This window comes from Mauremys mutica, chromosome 8 (assembly GCF_020497125.1).
Source record: "Mauremys mutica isolate MM-2020 ecotype Southern chromosome 8, ASM2049712v1, whole genome shotgun sequence".
NCBI lineage: Eukaryota > Metazoa > Chordata > Testudines > Geoemydidae > Mauremys > Mauremys mutica.
The window spans coordinates 73,015,806-73,034,868 of NC_059079.1; the positions used below are offsets into that span (position 1 = coordinate 73,015,806).

The following is a 19,063-nucleotide window of genomic DNA, read 5'->3' on the forward strand; positions in this document are numbered from 1 at the left end:
ACATTCAGCTATGTTATGTTAGATGGGGGTTCAAGTGTCTAGGAGCTGTGGGTGCTTCAGTGGCCTGCTTCTTTGAGACTAAGACTACCATGAAGATCCTGTGTCATGGTTATGTTTGGGTGTAGTCTCTTGAGATTGGATCCAGATTTGATGTTCACCTTGGGAGGCCAGCACTTCGGTCTCTGTTTAGATACACGCTTCTGAGTAACCCTGTTGCAGGTTCATTGCTACTGCATCCCAAATCAGATGTTAGACTCTGATTTGGGAAAACAGCCCTATTCAGGAAAGCACTAAAGCACAGCCTTCGTGTGCTTGAAGCCAGCAGGACTTCAGAGCCTATTTTCATGCTTTCTGGAATTGGAGCCTTAGAGTAGGAATCTGCAATGGCAATTGTATGCAAGGGAAGGGCAGTTTACCTGCCAGTAATTGAAGTTCTCCATGTGTATTTGCTTGCCCATTTTCCCCTCATCTTTGTGATCTAGAATTAGATTTTGCATACATCAAGGGTCGGCAACCTTTCAGAAGTTGTGTGCCGAGTCTTCATTTAATCACTCTAATTTAAGGTTTCGCGTGCCAGTAATACATTTCAATGTTTTTAGGCTCTTTCTATAAGTCTATAATATATAACTAAACTATTGTTGTATGTAAAGTAAATAAGGTTTTTTAAATGTTTAAGAAGCTTCATTTAAAATTAAATTAAAATGCAGAGCCCCCCCCCCCCCCCCCCCGGATGGTGGCCAGGACCCGGGCAGTGTGAGTGCCACTGAAAATCAGCTCGCGTGCCGCCTTTGGTTGCCTACCCCTGGCATACATGGAGTGGAACTGAGTATGGTTAGGCATGTGGGCATTACAGCCTCAAGTAAAAAAAATCTAACATACCTTATGTTTGACTGAGTGTCAGTGTGTGTATCTTCTGTGGTTAGTTGCTCTTAAATGATTCTGGGACTTGCAAGGTGTAGCACACAACTCCTAGAGAGTGGATCTGCAAAGAGCTACTGTCACTGGTCAGTAGGCTTCCTTTTCTGTCCCCTTCCCTTCTCAGAGCATCTTGTTTTCTCTTCCTCCTGTGTGACACTGTTCCTGTCCCCTTCCCTTCTCAGATTAGCTCGGTTTCCCGCCTGCGGCCCCGCCTCAACGCCATCCTTTTCAAGCTGCAATTTAATGAGCAGGTGGAGAACATCAAGCCTGAAATTGTCTCCGTAACAGCAGCCTGTGAGGAAGTGCGTAAAAGTAAGAGCTTTTCCAGCCTGCTGGAGATAACCCTACTGGTGGGCAACTTCATGAATGCAGGCTCCAGGAATGCCGGTGCCTTTGGCTTCAACATTAGCTTCCTCTGCAAGGTGAGTGTTTTTTCCATGGGCAGGTCAGGGAATTGCTTCCTCTGTGTTTATCACGCAGGGAAACCTCCAGACATCTGTGCTTGGGACAGCAAACCTTTGTTTGCTGGTTTCAAGTATTCTCTGTGCTGTCCCGTTCTCATAGCCAGTTTTCTCATTACCAGCTCCGAGACACAAAGTCCACTGATCAGAAGTTAACATTGCTGCACTTCCTGGCTGAGCGGTGTGAGCAGCAGTATCCTGACGTAATGAAGTTCCCTGATGAGCTCATCCACGTGGAGAAAGCCAGTCGAGGTATTTGTTATTGTAGTGTGGGTGGAGTGTTACAGAAGGTGATGTCAGAATAGGTGAAAGGTGGTGCAGGGTTCCATGGGGGGTGTTGATCTTGTTTTGGGAGAATGGAGGGTTGTCTCTGTGAATGGGTGGGAATGGGAGATTTCATCTTGAGCATGTGGAACAAAGACCGTTTTTGCTTCTATGTAAATGGATGTTAGGCCAAGAGGTTGCTGTTGAAGCTAGTTCCCAATGGTATGTGGTTTTGTGAGTATGGTAAAAAGAAGACCTCTCTGGACTGAGTAGTAGGGCTGTGCTGTGCTGTGTAGGGTAGTGAGGGAAGCTCCCTGTACTCCCAGGCGTCTGTCCTTCCACTTGTTATATCTATTGTTTGTTCTGTATGGAAGGCTGTCTGTGTTGAGTCAGTGTCCAAGGAGGACGGAAAGAGGAGAGCAGCAGGATGCAGACTGCAGATGTATCCTTCCTTCAGAGAGCAAGAATGGAAGCTCTCAGCAGGCTGCCTGGGGTCCTGGCCCCCCCGTCCAATTCTGCATTCCCTAACCAGCCTCTCAGTGTCTCTCTTTCATTAGTACTGATCACATATTCCTTTTCAGCCCTCAAGCTCTCTTCTGACACACACACGCAATAGAAATTCTAATATAAACACACACAGAGTTTCTCAAGTGCACTGTGCTTCCTGGGGAAGGGGGCAAAGGTGGTTTTATGCTATCTTTGTAGATCCCCAATCCTCGTTTAGCCTGAGGGCTGCTACAAGTTGCACCAAGCTATCTGTGACCCAAAGAAACTGTTCTGGCAGCCAGAAATCACTGAACCACAGAGGATCTCCTAGGCCGGGGGCTGCAAAGGAAAATGGTGTAGAACCTCTAGGCTGGGGGAAGTCACAGGCAGCCTGTGCATGGCCCCTTTGGTGTTACAAGAATGGCACAAAGGCAGCATAGTGAGGCTGGAATCTTGCCCATCATCCCTTGCTTGTGCCCAGTTGGAAAGGGGAAGAGGAATGAGTGGAATGCTGGAGACATCATCCATCTGCTGGGTGTAGAAAACAAGTCAGCTTTGCCCTCCACCTGAGCTGATACCATCCATAAGTAGATAGGGCCCTATCTACGGTGTGAACTGCTGCCAAGGACCCCAGGGAGCTTCGGTCTTGTCTGCACTGACACAGCACCATTGTACTAGTGGAGCTTGCCTTGCTTTGAACTGGGTTAAGCTGCACCAGTGTAAATGGTTAGAGCCCTGATACAAAATTTGTATCTGCATCCAATCCGCAAACATGGCCCGTATCCTGCAGATATCCACAGATTTGCAGGGCTTTATAAATAGTGCCTTTTCTCTGCATGGGTGCAGTTACAGTGGTGTTTAAAATCCCATTGTAGACAAGACCTCGATTTTGATGTGTATGTTGGGAATATCGTACAGACGCTCCCCGGGTTACACAAGACCCGACTTACACAAATTCGCACTTACGGAAGAAGTTCCATAAGCCAGAAATAGGATTTCCGAGTTGCAGAAATTTTTGCGTAACATACGGGTATACATTTCCGACATAAACAAAATTCGAGTTATGCAAGACTTTCCAGAACAGAATGATTGCGTAAGTCGGGAGGGGGCGTCTGTACTCCATCTTTGTCTATCTCTTTCAGTCTCCGCTGAGAATTTACAGAAGAATTTGGATCAGATGAAGAAACAGATTTCAGACCTGCAGCATGATGTTGAGAATTTCCCCGCTGCCACAGACGAGAAGGACAAATTTGTGGAAAAAATGACCATATCCTTTACCCCTAAGAAAGAGGGCACATGCTAGGACAGAAGGGATCTCCAGTGCACTGCAAGGTTGTGGGGAGCTAGCACATGGGTATGTCCTGTGCAAGAAGACATCTCTGACATGGTGTTGGGGCAAGGCGTGTTCATGCATGACTGAAGGGATCCCTGGTTCATTGTTTTGACGCCCTATGCCATCAGCAGGGGAATCTCCACTTACTTCCAGGTCCTTGGATGCTGTGTGCAAGGCAATGCCTTGTACTTGTCTGGATGCCAAAAATGCTTGGTACTTTGCAAGTTTGCTGGAAGTTAGTCTGTAGGTATGTGCCACAGACAGCAGGATTCTCTGTGCACCATATGGTGACAGTTGGAATGCAGGGTGGACCTTTACTGAGGGCAATACTTGGTATGCTACATTGTCTTGGGGAGTTGCTACCACAGGCAAGGGAATTCCAGTGTTCTGTGAGATGGGAGTTGGTACTTGCTATCTGCCATGAGTCAGAGTATTCCCATGCTACTGGCCGGGGACAAAACTGGGATGTAGATACGCTGTATTTGCATGTGTTTTGGGGACAAAAGCGCTCAGATGCAGGCACATTGCAGGGTGATGGTCCGGCTGACAGGTAGTCTGCTCTGGCTGAGGGGATTCTGGTGAGTTGCATGGATTTGGGATTCGGGTGTGTTGACTCCCACTGTACTGTGGTGGAGTGACACTCTGTACCTCAGGAGAACTCCCAGCACCCCCACGTTCATCCTTGTAAAATGACTGTGTGGTATCCAATGCAAAGTTTGTCATGTCGGGTGTCATCAGAAGGCTCATAATACACTGAGCATTGTTGTTATAGTGATGTCATAGTAATTGTTACAGTAACGGTATAGGTTATAATTTCATGTATATAGTTATGAGGCTGAAAATATATCCTTATGCCTTAAAACAAGCCCAGGCTAAAACTTTCCAAGAGCAGAGAGGCAGTTCAAACCTTATCAGGGCATGTATGGGACAAACCCAGCCCAGCCTCACAGGAACAAAGGGCACTGGCCTAGGCAGCAACAAAAGGATCTGTTGGAGTCTTGAGTGAGTCACCCCCCTTCCTTTCATCAGTTTGGGACTACAATGAGGTAATGCTCACCTGACTCTGAAACGGGGGGGGGAGCAAAGCCAAGGGGGAGGAAAGGACATGATAAAAGGGACAGACGTTTGCCATGTTCTTCCTCTCTCTTCCATCTACATCTACAGACACCACACCAAGCGACTGAAGCGCTGATCAAAGTGGAGAGCCTGGCTGAAGGGCAACCAGCCAGCCTGTGGTGAGAAGCATCTAAGTTTGTAAGGACATTAAAAGTGTTAAGATCAGCTTAGAGTGCATTTTGCTTTTGTTTCATTTGACTAAATATGGCTTGTTATGCTTTGACTTATAATCTCTTAAAATCTATCTTTCATAGTTAATAAATCTGTTCGTTTATTCTACCTGAAGCAGTGCGTTTGGTTTGAAGCGTGTCAGAGTCTCCTCTTGGGATAACAAGCCTGGTGCATATCAATTTCTTTATTAAATTGATGAACTCATATAAGCTTGCAGTGTCCAGCGGGCATAACTGGACACTGCAAGATGGAGGTTCCTAGGGTTGTGTCTGGGACCGGAGATACTGGCTCATGTCATTTGGTTGCACAATCCAAGGAGCAGCTTATATGCCAGAGGCTGTGCGTGAACAGCCCAGGAGAGGGGGCTCTCACAGAAGAGCAGGGTAAGGCTGGCTCCCAGAGTCAAGGATTGGAGTGACCTAGCAGATCACTGGTCCAGATAACACCAGAGGGGAATGTCACAGGTAGTATGGGCCATACAGAAGGAGCAGCACTGGTGCACTATAAGGTCTCCCTTTGTAAGGGGATCCCTGGAAGGAGTGCCGTGGGAAGTCCAGTGCATGCCATGCATATTCACACCTAGCCCTTCCCCCTCTCCTCCCCCCCCCCTTTAACTTAAGACACTGAACCCTGGACCTCTTGAGCAGAGGATACTGGGGTCCATCCAGTTGAGAATGCTGGGGATCACTGCAGTTAGAGGGGAAGCTCTTTATGCTGTCAGAGGAATTTTGCAAGCTGGAGAAGAGCCCATTGGTTAACCAGATAATTCTGGTGCATGCACACGCTATCCCTCACCCCTGGTGTTTCCACAAAGCAGCTGATTGTAATCCTTGACTCTCAGATTTCACATCTTTGTGAAGGATGCTCAGGAGCAGTATGAAAAGCTGAGAATGATGCACTCAAACATGGAGAACCTTTTTAAGGAGATGGGCCAGTACTTCCTGTTTGACCCCAAGAAAATATCCGTTGAGGAGTTCTTCATGGATCTGCACAACTTCAGGAACATGTTTCTGGTGAGCAAGGGATCCTTTCCTCATCGTACCACTTAATTCAGAGCACTCCATCCTGTGCACCCAGCCCTGGCGTGAACTTTTCTCATCCTTTCCCACTTGGAAAATAACTCTGTACAGTTACACCCTGCTCAGACCTTTGCACTATCAGTCACTTCCCAAATAGCTGTTTTTCTCATTTGCAGCAAGCTGCCAAGGAGAATCAGAAGCGGCGTGAGACAGAGGAGAAGATGCGCCGAGCTAAACTGGCCAAGGAGAAAGCTGAGAAGGAAAGACTGGAGAAGCAGCAGAAGAGAGAGCAGCTGATAGACATGAATGCAGGTACTAGAGGCAGTATGGTGATAAGTGAGGGGCAGCAGAGGTTCTGGTATGAATGCAAAGCTTTTGCAATATTGTGGGTTGTAAGGTGCGAGAGAAGAGGGAAGTGGCTTTGGGCCCCTGGTTGGGGTCTCAGTGATGGAGACAGCTCAACACATGGAGAGGTCCTCTGACTAGACATAGTGAATATTTCTGTGTGACTGCCTTGGCTTCCAGCAGCAGCACAGAGCATTAGACTTTGGTGTTGGGTTTATTCTGATTTATACATCCCCATAGCATTGCAGAGTTCTTCACAGACCAAAGAGAGTGAGCTGAGGAGCTTACCACCTATGTAAAATTTGGCAAATTACGTGGCACAGGGAGAGGCATTGAACGAAAGGAGAGGGAATTCCTGTATTCCTACCTTGTGCAGTCTCTCCCCTTGGTCTCTTGGGACAGCTGGTAGTTAAAGGAAGAAGAGCTCTGCTCTCTCTCATCTCCTTGGACCTCGGACAAGCACGTTCGTCCTGAGGAGGCCTCATTGCAGGTCATCCTGGACTATTTACTGCACTTAAAGCTCCAAGGCGTGTTGCTGTCCTCGGTCAAGGTGCACCTGGTGGCTATTTCTGTGTTCCACCTTCTGCTTCAAGTCAGGTCTGTCTTCGCCCATCCCATGATGGCGCAATTCCTGAAAGGTCTAGAGCACCTGTACCCACACATCCGAGACCCAGTTCTCCCATGGGACCTGAATCTGGGGCTCTCGAAGCTCATGGGCCCTCCTTTTGAACCCCTAGCTTCCTGCTCCTTTCCTGGAAGGTCTCCTTCCTGATCGCCATATCATTGGCTCGGCGGGTGTCCGAGATCAGAGCGCTCATGTCAGAGCTACCCTATACAGGCTTCTACAAGGACCAGGTCTAGCTGCGCTCACATCTGGCTTTTCTGCCCAAGCTTGTGTCCCAGTTCCACACGGGCCAGGACATCTACTTACTGGTCCTCTGTCCAAAGCCTCACACGTCAGATGAGGAGCACAGGCTGCATATGCTTGGATGCTGGCCTTCTACATCGATAGAACATGGCCATTCCATAAGTCAATGCAGTTGTTTGTTGCTGTCGCAGACAGGATGAATGGCTGCCCGGTCTCAGCCCAGAGAATTTCGTCTTGGATCACAGCGTGCATCCGCCAGTGCTACCAGCTGGCAAAAGTGGTCCTGCCAGTGATTGTGACAGCTTATTCCACTAGAGCACAGGTGTCTTGGGCGGCCTTCCTGGCACAGGTGCCAAATCAAGAGATCTGTCGGGCCGCCACCTGGTCGTCCGTCCATATGTTCGTGTCGCACTACACACTGACTCAGCAGGCACGAGACGATGCCAGCTTTGGCAGAGCCATACTACAAGTTGTACAATGGTGAACTACAAGCCCACCTCCATTGATACTGCTGCAAGTCACCTATAATGGAATCAACATGAGCAAGCGATCGAAGAAGAAAAAATGGTTACCTACCTTTTGTAACTTTTGTTCTTTGAGATATGTTCCTCATGTCCATTCCATTACCTGCCCTCCTTACCCCTCTGTTGGAGTTATCGGCAAGAAGGAACTGAGAGAGTGTGGGCCGGCAGTGCCTAATATACCGCGGCATGGGCGTGGCACGCTAGAGGGCATTACAGCTGGCCCTATAGGTACTGCTAAGGCAAAAATTTCTGGCCACACATGTGGACGCGCGCACACGTAGAATGGAATGGACATGAGCAACACATCTCAAAGAACAACAGTTGCGAAAGGTAGGTAACCTAACATGTCCCTTTTGTTGAAGCCACAAATCCTGTTGGCTGCCTTTGTTACCAGTGAAAAAAGAGTCCCCACCTTTGTAGTAATATGCTAAAATTGAATCCTCAAGTCTGTTTCATTGGTGCTTGATCTAGTTTCTTGTCCCACTGTGTAATACACTAGGTATATCACCAGCTATCTCCTTGACCCTCTGCTAGATGATCTGTTACCTGAGGATATTAATGAGATGTCTAATTACAGGGTTGTTGGCATATGTTGCTAGGCCAGGCACAGCCCTGGAATGCCCAGCGCCTGAGATGCAGTTGAGTGATGCTCTATGCAGTGGCCATATGCTGTTCACAGTGATCTTCTCATTCTTAACCCGTTTGTCACCCCATCCGCAAACCTTTATGCCATACCAACGGTGGCCAGTCTGTGAACCAAGGGGCTCATGCAAGGTTTTCTGTTAAGTGCTCTAGTCCAAGAAATAACTTCCCTCTCTAGGAGCTGTCCCACAGCAGGGGCTTCCTCATTAACAGGCATAGTCTGCTCAGTGCTACCAGACACATTCCTTTGTTACAACATATGGACTCAGTTACTGCACTTTTCCATTGATTTCCTGCCTCTCACTTAATTTCCTGAAACTTATCCCCTCCTTCTGCCTGTGGGAACTTGTGTGCAGTAAAATGCCCCACAGGCTCACGCGCATTCCTTCCCAGCCCCAGTTTCTTGGGCTCTTCAAGCAAGCAAGCCCTGTTACAGAGCTCTTATTGATCACTGTGAACTCTCACTGCTGCTCTACTGAAGACATGAATTCATAGACGGTGAGATCTCAGGGTGGCTTTCCCCAGACAAATTTGCCAGCCCTCTAAGCGCATGTTTGATGACTTCCAGGGTTAATTGTGCCCCAGCTCTCATCAGAGAGGGATCCTCACCCCACCTCAGCATCTTCCCAGCTCAGTCTTTTGTTTACTTTTTGCCAACTGTTTCATTTGTAACGCTGTCATGCTCGCTCCTCCTCCTTTCTCTCCCTCTCACCCTCCAAAGAAGCTGGGCTGTTTGAGCTCCTGTATTCGAGGGGGAACAGTGATGGGCAGCAGGCTGCTCTTTGTTTTTCTGGGTTGCTACATTTCTTTCCTGAACGTTTTCTCATGCAGTCCCATGGGCTCCCCAGAGAAGCTGTGTGCCGGTGTTTCCCTCTAGGTCAGTGGTTCCCAAACTGGGGTTCGAGAACCTCTGGGGGTTCGTGAAATGTTACAGGGGTTCTCAGGAAAAAATTCCCTAATGGTGGACAGAGCTGTCCCTAGGGACCGTGGGCAGCACAGGGACAGCAGCCTGGAGCCACTGGACTTCCAAGAGCTAAGAGGATCAAAGCAAGCATATCTATCACACTGAGGAGATTTAAACTTCAAGACTCCTTATAAGAAATGGAAAGGGAGGTGGATATTTTTTGCTGTTTTTAAAATTAAATAAGCAGCTAGTATTGTTTTTTAAATTATTATGATGAACAAGTTTAAACTTCGTTGTAACGTGCGTTGTTTGTCTGGACTGCTCAAGACCTGAATGCTTGTGTAGGAGGAACTCTTTGAGTTGGCCTCTTAAATACCTTCATGCTGTTTCACATCTGATACTCCTTGATGAAACATAGGAGCCTTGTCTTATAATAGGCTTATTCAAAGTGATACAAGCTATGAAAGTGAGATCTTGGAAGAGTGTTGCCATTTTCATTATGTAATAAAAATACTGTAATGATAAATAAGAACATAAGAATGGCCCTACTGGGTCAGACCAAGGGTCCATTTAGCCCAGTATCCTGTCTTCCGACAGTGGTCAGTGCCAGGCGCCCCAGAGGGAATGAACAGAACAGGTAATCATCAAGCGATCCATCCCCTTTCGCTCATTCCCAGCTTCTGGCAAACGGGGGCCAGGGACACTTAATAATAAATAGTGTGTAATAAGCATGTCATAAAAACAAATTTTATATTTCCAAGATCACTGCTTTTATAATTTATACTCAGGTAAATGAGAAAATCTCTGGAAATATTCATTTTTAGGAGGGGGTTTGCGAGACTTGACATTTTAGTGAAAGGGGTTCACAGGTTGTTAAAGTTTGGGAACCACTGCTCTAGGTTCATGGGGTGTTCCCTGTTGGTTAGTCCCTTAGCTCTTGTCTGCTGCCTTTGCTCTGGAGTTGGGCCGGTGTCTGTGTGCTGTCCCCAGGGGAGGCCCAGGAATGTAGCATTGCAGCAGCTGAATGCTTGAACTCTAGTATAAAGTTTGATCTCATCTGAGAGCTGCAGGAGGAGGAAATTGTTAAAATAAGCAAATGTATGAGTTAATGAGTTCCATCTCCTCCCCTGGCACGTTTCAGTTTGCAGAAAGGGGAGGCCTGGCCAGAGGCCTGTACCAAGCAATCCCTGCTCAACAAGAGCATGTTCCTTTCACATCTGTCTTCAATCATGTCCCCTTTGGATTCCCCTGGCTCTTGTAGCTGCCAGAGGTTTCTAGGGCTGCTGCTGGTGTCACTCCACCCCTTCTTCCCCTTCGCCCCCAACAGGGGAGGAGGTGGTGGGAAGTGAGTAAGACATTTTTGAGGGCTCAAATTGCTGCTTTCTTCCCTCCTGGTGACTGGATGGGAGAGATCCCTGTGCAACTCTTTCTCTCAAGGTCCAAGTGGCTCAGCAAAACTCACAAGCAGGGCTAAAGTCAGAGCACAAGAGCCTCTGATTTCAGGAGGAGAGGAGCATGTTAATAGAAGGTTATGCTGTCAATATTTTGCTGTAAAAGATTCCATAAACATCTGTGGCATTTGCCATCATCCCAAGGCACAGAGGGCCCCCATGTTTGTTGGTGTGTATTGCAACAATTCAATCTAGGGATACCAGGGCCCCTGTGATTAGTGCACTGGATAACCCAGGCCCTGAATGGTCTGGAGTCCCCACACAGCTAGTGCTGTGTATGTCCCTGGAGCTTCTCCCTCTCTTTCTCTCCCTTTCCCCTCCCCCAATAGTTAGTGCTGTCTGTGTGCATCTGTGTACACACCTCCTCACCATTTAGTACAGTGCCTATCCCAGGAATTCTTTCCATCTCCCCTCAACAGATAGTGCTGTGCCTTTTCCAGTACTCCAGCGTCCTGACGAGTATTTAATTTTATATTGCACATCTCATACTGCCTTCACCATCTGCAGAAATAGATCCCTTCCCAGCTTCTGGATCAAAGGATGTCAACTTAAACAAATGAGTTGTATAGAATCTCCATGTCTACTAAACCCTGGTTGGTGTTAGCTTTTAAGAGGGAGCAAATTCCAAAGCCATTGGCCCGTTGCTAAGAGTGCCCTGCAGCGCAGCACACCCCACAGAATTGGCCCTGGGGCCAGAGCGTGCTGTTTTATGCCAGCTGAAGCCTCCACCTGTTACACTCATCCATCCTGGAAGTCACAAAAGCCTGGATGTGGCAGGGCTGTGTCAGTGAGAAAAGGGTGCAATTTGTGGTTCCAGCTGACTATGATAAAGGGCACTTAGGTTTCCATGGACAACTGGAAGCCCAGGAGCAGCAATGAAAGGAAGACTGTGAAACATTGAGCTAGAGTATGGAACAGTCAGTTCCTCAGGATGTTTCCACTACCTTCCAGTTTTCTTGTTACCTAGTTTGGGGTGAATTTAAACCAGGCAGCTCTTATCCAGGACCCTATCTCAGCTCCTCTAGGCTCAGCGAATAGTAGTGCTGGGTGTAGTCAGCGTGCTTACTGGACTGCCATGCAGTCTCCTCTTCATGTGGACATTGAAAGCAATGAAGTCTTCATGTGATACCCAAGCCTAGAGGTGGGTTGATTAGGAACTGGGAAACCAGAAGAATCGGGCTACAATTGGTAATGACTTCCTACTGCCGTCACTATCTCCTCCCCAGAAAGTGCTGTTCAAGGCAGCAAAATTTAGCAAGATTAATATCAGGGGATGGCTTCTTGTGTAAGAGCAGTGTGCTCAGCAACTAGCCCTAGTGAAGTGATCCATTGGGAGAGAGCCTCAGCCATCCCTGCAGGCTCTTACTAAGGGGCTGAGTCACAGTGATAAGTGCCATGCTCATGCTAGTGACAGCCCAATGACTAGTGGTGAGTGTTCTCCCAATCCTCGTGCTGCTTGGACACCTCACATTAGTGTTAGAGGCCTGGTAGCCACACAAGCCCCGGGGGTCACACCCCAGGATAGTAGTGCCTCTCCTTTCATTTGCAGCTTAGTTTGGAGTTGGCCATTTTTTTCTGGAAACACATTGTTACCAGCTACTTCGGTGTTGAGAATGTAGGTCAGGCACAGTGGGTTGTTTTTGCCAGCAGGTGGTGCTGTGGGCAGTGTGTCTGGAGCACACAGAAGCACTGACAGATGTTCTAATGTGATTTTATGGATTTAGGTTACATCCAGAGCTGTTGTCATGGAAACAGATTTGCAGAGTGCTCATGCATACATGGTTAACTCCTTCAGTACCACACTGACTGTGAGAGGGGGCAGGGGGAGAATGCAAGGGACTTTGCCAAGCTCACTTTCCCCTCTTGTTATACGTAGCTGTGAGGCAGGGAATGTGAGGGCATCTGCTGGGCTCTCCTTTTTAAATGCATACCTACAGGGTCTCAGTTCTGGAGTGAAAGGGATTACTGGTGCCAGCTAAATCCTCAGTTGCTGGATAGCCAGATAATTCAGGGAGGAACATTTGACTTCACTCAAGACTCTATTTCTAGAACCCTTTAAAAACTACAGCTACTGCTACACTCCCCTCGGTGCCCTCAATGATGAAGGTTAGGGGTGTCTCTGCACTCTGTCTAGGAGTCCTGGGACTGTTTTTTGCACTTTCTGAACACCACTTCTCCATGGGAGCAGAATGTGGGGAGCAGAATGTGGGGCTCTCCCAGGGCTTCCTCCAGTTGGAATAGGATGCTTTGCAGGAGCTTTGTGCTCAGCAGGAGAAGAAAAGACTTAGCTGCTCTTTGGATCTTGGGCCAAGGATACTTGTTGGGCAGGAGGGGGCAATGGTGCTGCATGGCCTCTGTTACACAGGTGCCACATATGGCTCTGTTGGCACATGCTCTTTGAACACAGTGACACACTTGTTGCTAGGGAAGGAGAGCAGCTGAGGCCAGGTTAATCTCCCAAGGGGTCAGAGCACAGTACAGAGAGTGAGAAGGGGCTTAGAGGGGCGTGGATGGCACTAATAATCAGATACTCTAAAAAGAGAGGACCAGAAAACAAATGAGCCAGGCAGGCACAAGGAGAATCCCCGAGACGGGGAGGAGAGGGAGCTGATTCTTTGCCAGCCTTTCTGGCACATTCTCTGAAGCTTTCCATTCTCCCAAAGGCCCCAGCTGCTGGGTTATTTTGCCTCAGAGGTTTTCCCTGCAACCCATTCCCCTGCACCTTTGGCAGTCAGCTTCCCTGGGGCGGGGGGGGGGGGGATATTCCCATTCAGTTCTGTGCCTAACCAATCTCCCCAGCTTCTGTACAGAGGGGGGAATTCCAGAGAGGCCAGCACCTTCCTTGTCTGTGCTGGGGTGTGGTACTTCTCCTCTGTGTGTATTGGGGCGCAGGGGTGTTCTTCTTCGAGTGATTGCTCCTATGCATTCCAGTCAGGTGTGCGCGCCGCGCGTGCACGGCTCTCCGGAACATTTTTACCCTAGCAACTCCGGCGGGCCGGCTGGGCGCCCCCTGGAGTGGCGCCGCTATGGCGCCGGATATATACCCCAGCCGGCCCGTCCGCTCCTCAGTTCCTTCTTACCGCCCGTGATGGCCAGTTGGAACTGTGGAGTGATCTCTGTCCTCCACAACCCTAGCTCTCGCTACTTTTTCCTGTATATAGTTCTTTCATTACTTAGTGTAGATAGTTCTGTTAGTTAGTTTAGGATAAGGATAAGGGGGGTTCCCCCTCCCTTTCCTCTCCCGGTGCGGGCTCATGCCCAAGGCACCGGGCTTTAAGCCCTGCGCATCTTGCCAGCGGCCTATGCCTGTCGGGGATCCTCACGACTCCTGCCTCCGTTGCCTCGGGGAGAGTCACAGGACAGATAAGTGCCCTATCTGCTCCGCTTTCAAACCCTGGACGCGTAAGGAGCGGGACATTAGGTTAAAGCAGCTCCTAATGGAGGCGTCGCTCCTGCCCCCGGCTCCGTCTGCGCCGGCACCGAAGACTACATCGGTGCGGAGCGCACCGGCGGCCCCGAGCCGCTCCGGCACCGAGGCTCCGCGACCTCAGCCAGCGGCACCGAAGGCCCGGCCCCGCTCCCTGTCGGCATCAAAGAAGCGCAAGCCGGCGAAGGCAGCTGCCAAGTCCCACGCTGAGGGCCCAGCAGCCAAGGCAATTACGCCACCTGCGGTCTCCGCTGTGGCCGTGCACAGGACGTGCACCGGGCCGTTGACTCCAGCGCCGCAAGGGCCGTCGAGTCCGGCACTGCCATGCTCCCCGGCACCGACCGCGGTTGAGCTTCGGCTGCCATCCACGCCTGAGACTTTCTCTACGGCGCGCGAGCTCATAGAGCTCACAGAGGCACCGAGCCTCCGGCCCCCGGCACCGCCGGTGCGGGCTGTTGTATCGGCGGGAAAGCCGGCGATGATGCTCCGGCCCTCCTCTCCGGACAGACGGCGCTCCCGGTCCCGGTCCCGACGCAGGTCACCGTCTCGCCGCTCAAGATCCCGGCACCGCTCACTATCGCGGTGCCGGTCGCAGTCCCGGTACCGTTCAACATCGCGGTACCGGTCGCACTCCCGGCGTCGCTCCAGGTCCCGATCGCCTTCGTGACGGCACCGACGGAGGTCTGCTTCCCGGCACCGTGACTCGCGCAGCCGCTCCCGGCACCGCAGGTCCGGATCACGGTCGAGCTCCCGGCACCGCGGCGGACGTTGGTCTCGGTCACCATCCCGATACCGTGATCCTCGGCACCGATCCTCGGCACCGTCCGGGGCCAGACTGCCCTTTTCCACGGCGCAGTCCGTCAGCGCCTCCGCACCCCCATGGCCATCCCGCCCCGCGTCGGTCACTTCCGGGGCAGACAGCAATGGGCACCTGCCACCTACTCCGCAGAGTCAGCCTCAGGGTGCACAACAGTGGGGCTTCTGGGTACCCTGGGCCCAATACGACACTCAAGGGGTACCCTTTCCTCCAAGAGCCCCTGCCTCCGAGCGCAGGGTACCAGAGGCCAACCGCCCCCTTCGCCACCGGGTTCGGTTTCAGTACCGCCTGACCCCCAGAGGCATCCTCAGCCCGAGCCAGCCGATCAACCGCTGGAAGATCCACCCACGGAGGCTGTCGTCCAGGGCTTGTCCTTGTCGTCGTCACCAGACGAGGCGGTGGCTGGAGCATCTGCCAAGGATCCTCCACCGATAGACTTGAAGGCCCACCAAGACCTCCTTCGCCGCGTGGCGAAGGCCATAGATCTCCCCGTAGCAGAGGTCCAGGAGGATGAGGACCCCCTCACGAATGTCATTGGAGCGGAGGCTCCAGTACGGGTGGCCTTACCGTTCATTCGGACAATCCAGAAGAACGCCACCACGCTCTGGCAGTCGCCGGCATCCGTCCCTCCTACGGCCCGCGGGGTCGAGCGCAAGTACTCAGTCCCACCTACGGGCTATGAGTATTTGTATACTCACCCGACCCCAGACTCGTTGGTCGTGCAGTCGGTCAACGACAGGGAGAGGCATGGTCAACCCGCCCCTGCGCCAAAGTCGAAGGAGGCGCGGCGAATGGACCTGTTAGGCCGTAAGGTCTACTCGGCCGGAGGCCTGCAACTTCGCATCGCCAACCAGATGGCCCTCCTCGCCAGGTACACGTATGACATCATGGTGTCCCTGGCGAAGTTTACAGAGCTGCTCCCAACAGCCTCCCGCCAAGAGTTCTCGACGATGTTGGATGAGGGGAAGAAATCTTGCAGGTCCTCCATCCAGGCCGCCCTTGACTCCGCGGACTCGGGAGCTCGGACCCTAGCCTCAGGAGTGACGATGCGGCGCATCTCCTGGCTGCAGTCCTCCACACTGCCACCGGAGGTGCAGTACACATTGCAGGACCTGCCATTTGACACCCAGGGTCTCTTTTCCGAGAAAACTGATGCCCGGATCCAGACCCTGAAGGACGGTCGCGTAGCGATCCGCACCCTTGGGATGCACACACCGGCTCCACAGCGCCGGTCCTTCAGGCAGCAACCCTCACGTCCTTTCTCTCAGCATCGGTATCGCCCTTACAACAGCAGGCGACCGGGCCAAAATCGCCGTCGTCCATCCGGCAACAGGCGCAACCAGACCCAGGCCCCTTCCAAGGCCCCGCAAGGCTCCAAGCAGGCCTTTTGATGGGACGCCCGAGGACGGCCCATCAGTCTCTCCACCGGATCCTACCCTTTTGTTTTGCAACCGCCTCCCCCATTTCTTTTCAGCGTGGTCCCATATAACTACGGACAACTGGGTGCTCCAAACAATCCAGTCGGGATACCGCCTTCAGTTTGTTTCGCCCCCACCCTCCCTCCCTGTCCCTCTTCAGGGACCCCTCTCACGAGCAATTCCTCTTACAAGAGGTCCAGACTCTTCAGCGTGGGTGCCATAGAGGCAGTGCCTCAAGACAGGTGGGGCAGGGGATTCTATTCCCGATATTTTCTAATCCCCAAAGCGAAAGGAGGGCTATGTCCTATACTGGACCTTCGAGAGCTAAACAAGTATCTGCTCAAGCCCAAGTTCCGCATGGTCACCCTGGGGACCATCATTCCCTCTCTGGATCCGGGAGACTGGTTTGCCGCCCTCGACATGAAGGACGCGTACTTCCATGTCGCGATCTACCCTCCCCATCGACGCTACCTGCGGTTCGTAGTCAACAACGTTCACTACCAGTTCGCAGTGCTACCATTCGGCCTATCCACCGCACCGAGGGTGTTTACCAAATGCATGGCGGTGGTTGCCGCAGCGCTCCGCCGTCGTCAGATACACGTCTACCCGTATCTCGACGACTGTCTGATTTGCGGAAAGTCTCGGCGGCTGGTAATGGACCAGATGACAGAAATCCTGTTCCTCTTTCAACGACTCGGTCTTCTCATCAATGCCGAGAAGTCCTCATTGATTCCGTCGCAGCGGGTGGAGTTCATTGGAGCGGTTCTCGACTCCACGTTGGCCAGGGCCTGCCTGCCACGATTGCGGCACCAGACAATGGTCTCCATCATCAGAGACCTCGTCACCTTCCCTACCACGACAGTGCGATCCTGCCTCCGCCTCCTGGGCCACATGGCATCCTGTACGTATGTCACCGCGTACGCGCGGCTCCACCTACGCCCGTTCCAGTCCTGGCTAGCGTCGGTGTACCGGCTGCATCGAGATCCCATCGACATGGTGGTCACAGTCACCAAACCGACCCTCGAGTCCCTCAGCTGGTGGCTAGACCCGGAGGTCGTGTGTGCGGGAGTCCCGTTCCACCCTCCTCGCCCATCCGCCACTCTGACCACGGATGCCTCAGCGCTCGGCTGGGGAGCTCACCTGGGCGACCTACACACCCAAGGCCTTTGGTCACCCCAAGAGCTCGCTCTACACATCAACATCCGCGAGCTGCGAGCGATCCGTTTTGCGTGTCACACCTTCCGCACCCGCCTGCAAGGCCGCTGCGTGACAGTGTTCACGGACAACACGACGGCGATGTTCTACGTGAACAAACAGGTCGGAGCCTGCTCCTCCCTGCTCTGCAAGGAAGCGATGCTCCTGTGGGACTTCTGCGTGACCCACTCCATTCACCTGGAAGCGTCCTTTCTTCCGGGAGTGCAGAACACACTGGCCGACCGTCTCAGCAGGTCATTCCTCTCCCACGAGTGGTCTCTCCGTCCCGATGTCGTGCACACAATCTTCCAGACGTGGGGGTTTCCCCAAGTAGACCTATTCGCGTCCAAGGAGAACAGGAAGTGCCACCTGTTTTGCTCGTTCCGGGGTCGCTCACCGGGCTCCCTGTCGGACTCCTTCCTTTACTCCTGGAAGGATCACCTCCTCTACGCCTTCCCTCCGTTCCCGCTCGTACACCGAGTGCTACAGAAGCTGCGGAGGGACAGAGCCCACGTCATACTCGTAGCTCCGGCCTGGCCGAGGCAGCATTGGTACACCCTGCTGCTAGAGCTCTCCGTTCGGGATCCCATCCCCCTTCCGTTGTGGCCGGACCTCATCACACAGGACTTCGGCAGACTCCGCCATCCGAACCTGCAGTCCCTCCATCTTACAGCCTGGTACCTGCATGGTTGACCCACGCAGAGCGGGGCTGTTCGGCGGCAGTACAGCACGTCCTGCTAGAGAGCAGAAAGCCTTCCACTCGCTCCACCTACCTTGCAAAATGGAAGCGATTCGCACTCTGGTGTGACCAACGAGGACTCAATCCATTCGTAGTCCCTGTCCCTACCATCCTGGACTACCTCTGGTACCTTAAGGAGCAAGGTCTTGCGGTCTCCTCCCTGAGGGTACACCTGGCAGCAGTGTCTGCCTTTCGTCCATCTATGGAAGGTCGGTCCATCTTCTCCAACCAGATGGTTTCCCGCTTCCTTAAAGGCCTGGACCGCTTATACCCGCCGGTGCGGCGTCCTGCCCCGGCCTGGGATTTGAACCTCGTCCTGGCCAAGCTTATGGGTCCGCCCTTCAAGCCTCTGGCCACGTGCTCTCTGCTCTACCTCTCCTGGAAGACAGCCTTCCTCGTCGCAATTACATCAGCGAGACGAGTCTCAGAGCTCCGTGCTCTAACGGTTGGTCCTCCATACACCGTCTTCTATGGAGACAAGGTGCAGCTTCGACCACATCCGGCCTTCCTCCCTAAGGTGGTGTCGGCCTTCCACCTCAACCAGGACATTTTCCTCCCGGTTTTCTTCCCGAAGCCGCACATCTCACTTCGTGAGCAACAGCTGCACACCCTGTACGTCCGCAGGGCGCTTGCCTTTTACATCGAGCGGACGAAACCCTTCCGACGCTCGACCCAGCTGTTTATCGCAGTCGCCGACCGCATGAAGGGCGAGCCGGTCTCCTCACAAAGGATTTCCTCCTGGGTGACGGCATGTATCCGCACATGCTACGAGCTTGCTCGCGTGCCAGCATGCCGCCTCACCGCTCACTCCACAAGGGCGCAAGCCTCGTCGGCTGCCTTCCTGGCCCATGTCCCCATCCAGGACATCTGTAGAGCGGCTACCTGGTCTTCTGTCCACACCTTCGCCTCCCACTACGCGTTGATGCAGCAGTCTCGAGACGACACAGCCTTCGGCTCCGCGGTTTT

The 19,063-nt window shown here is 52.1% G+C and overlaps 1 protein-coding gene across 3 annotated transcripts in view; it reads left to right on the top strand.

The window, feature by feature from the left end:
- The window catches only part of DIAPH1 (diaphanous related formin 1), a 208,462-nt gene that overhangs the window by 174,962 nt on the left and 14,437 nt on the right, over positions 1 to 19,063 (top strand). For all 3 annotated transcript variants that reach the window (XM_045026117.1, XM_045026118.1, XM_045026119.1), the window contains 5 exons: positions 1,101 to 1,340; positions 1,502 to 1,631; positions 3,272 to 3,396; positions 5,598 to 5,762; positions 5,945 to 6,080. In XM_045026117.1, the coding sequence (XP_044882052.1) occupies positions 1,101 to 1,340; positions 1,502 to 1,631; positions 3,272 to 3,396; positions 5,598 to 5,762; positions 5,945 to 6,080 (796 nt within the window). The remainder of the gene's footprint in view (positions 1 to 1,100; positions 1,341 to 1,501; positions 1,632 to 3,271; positions 3,397 to 5,597; positions 5,763 to 5,944; positions 6,081 to 19,063) is intronic.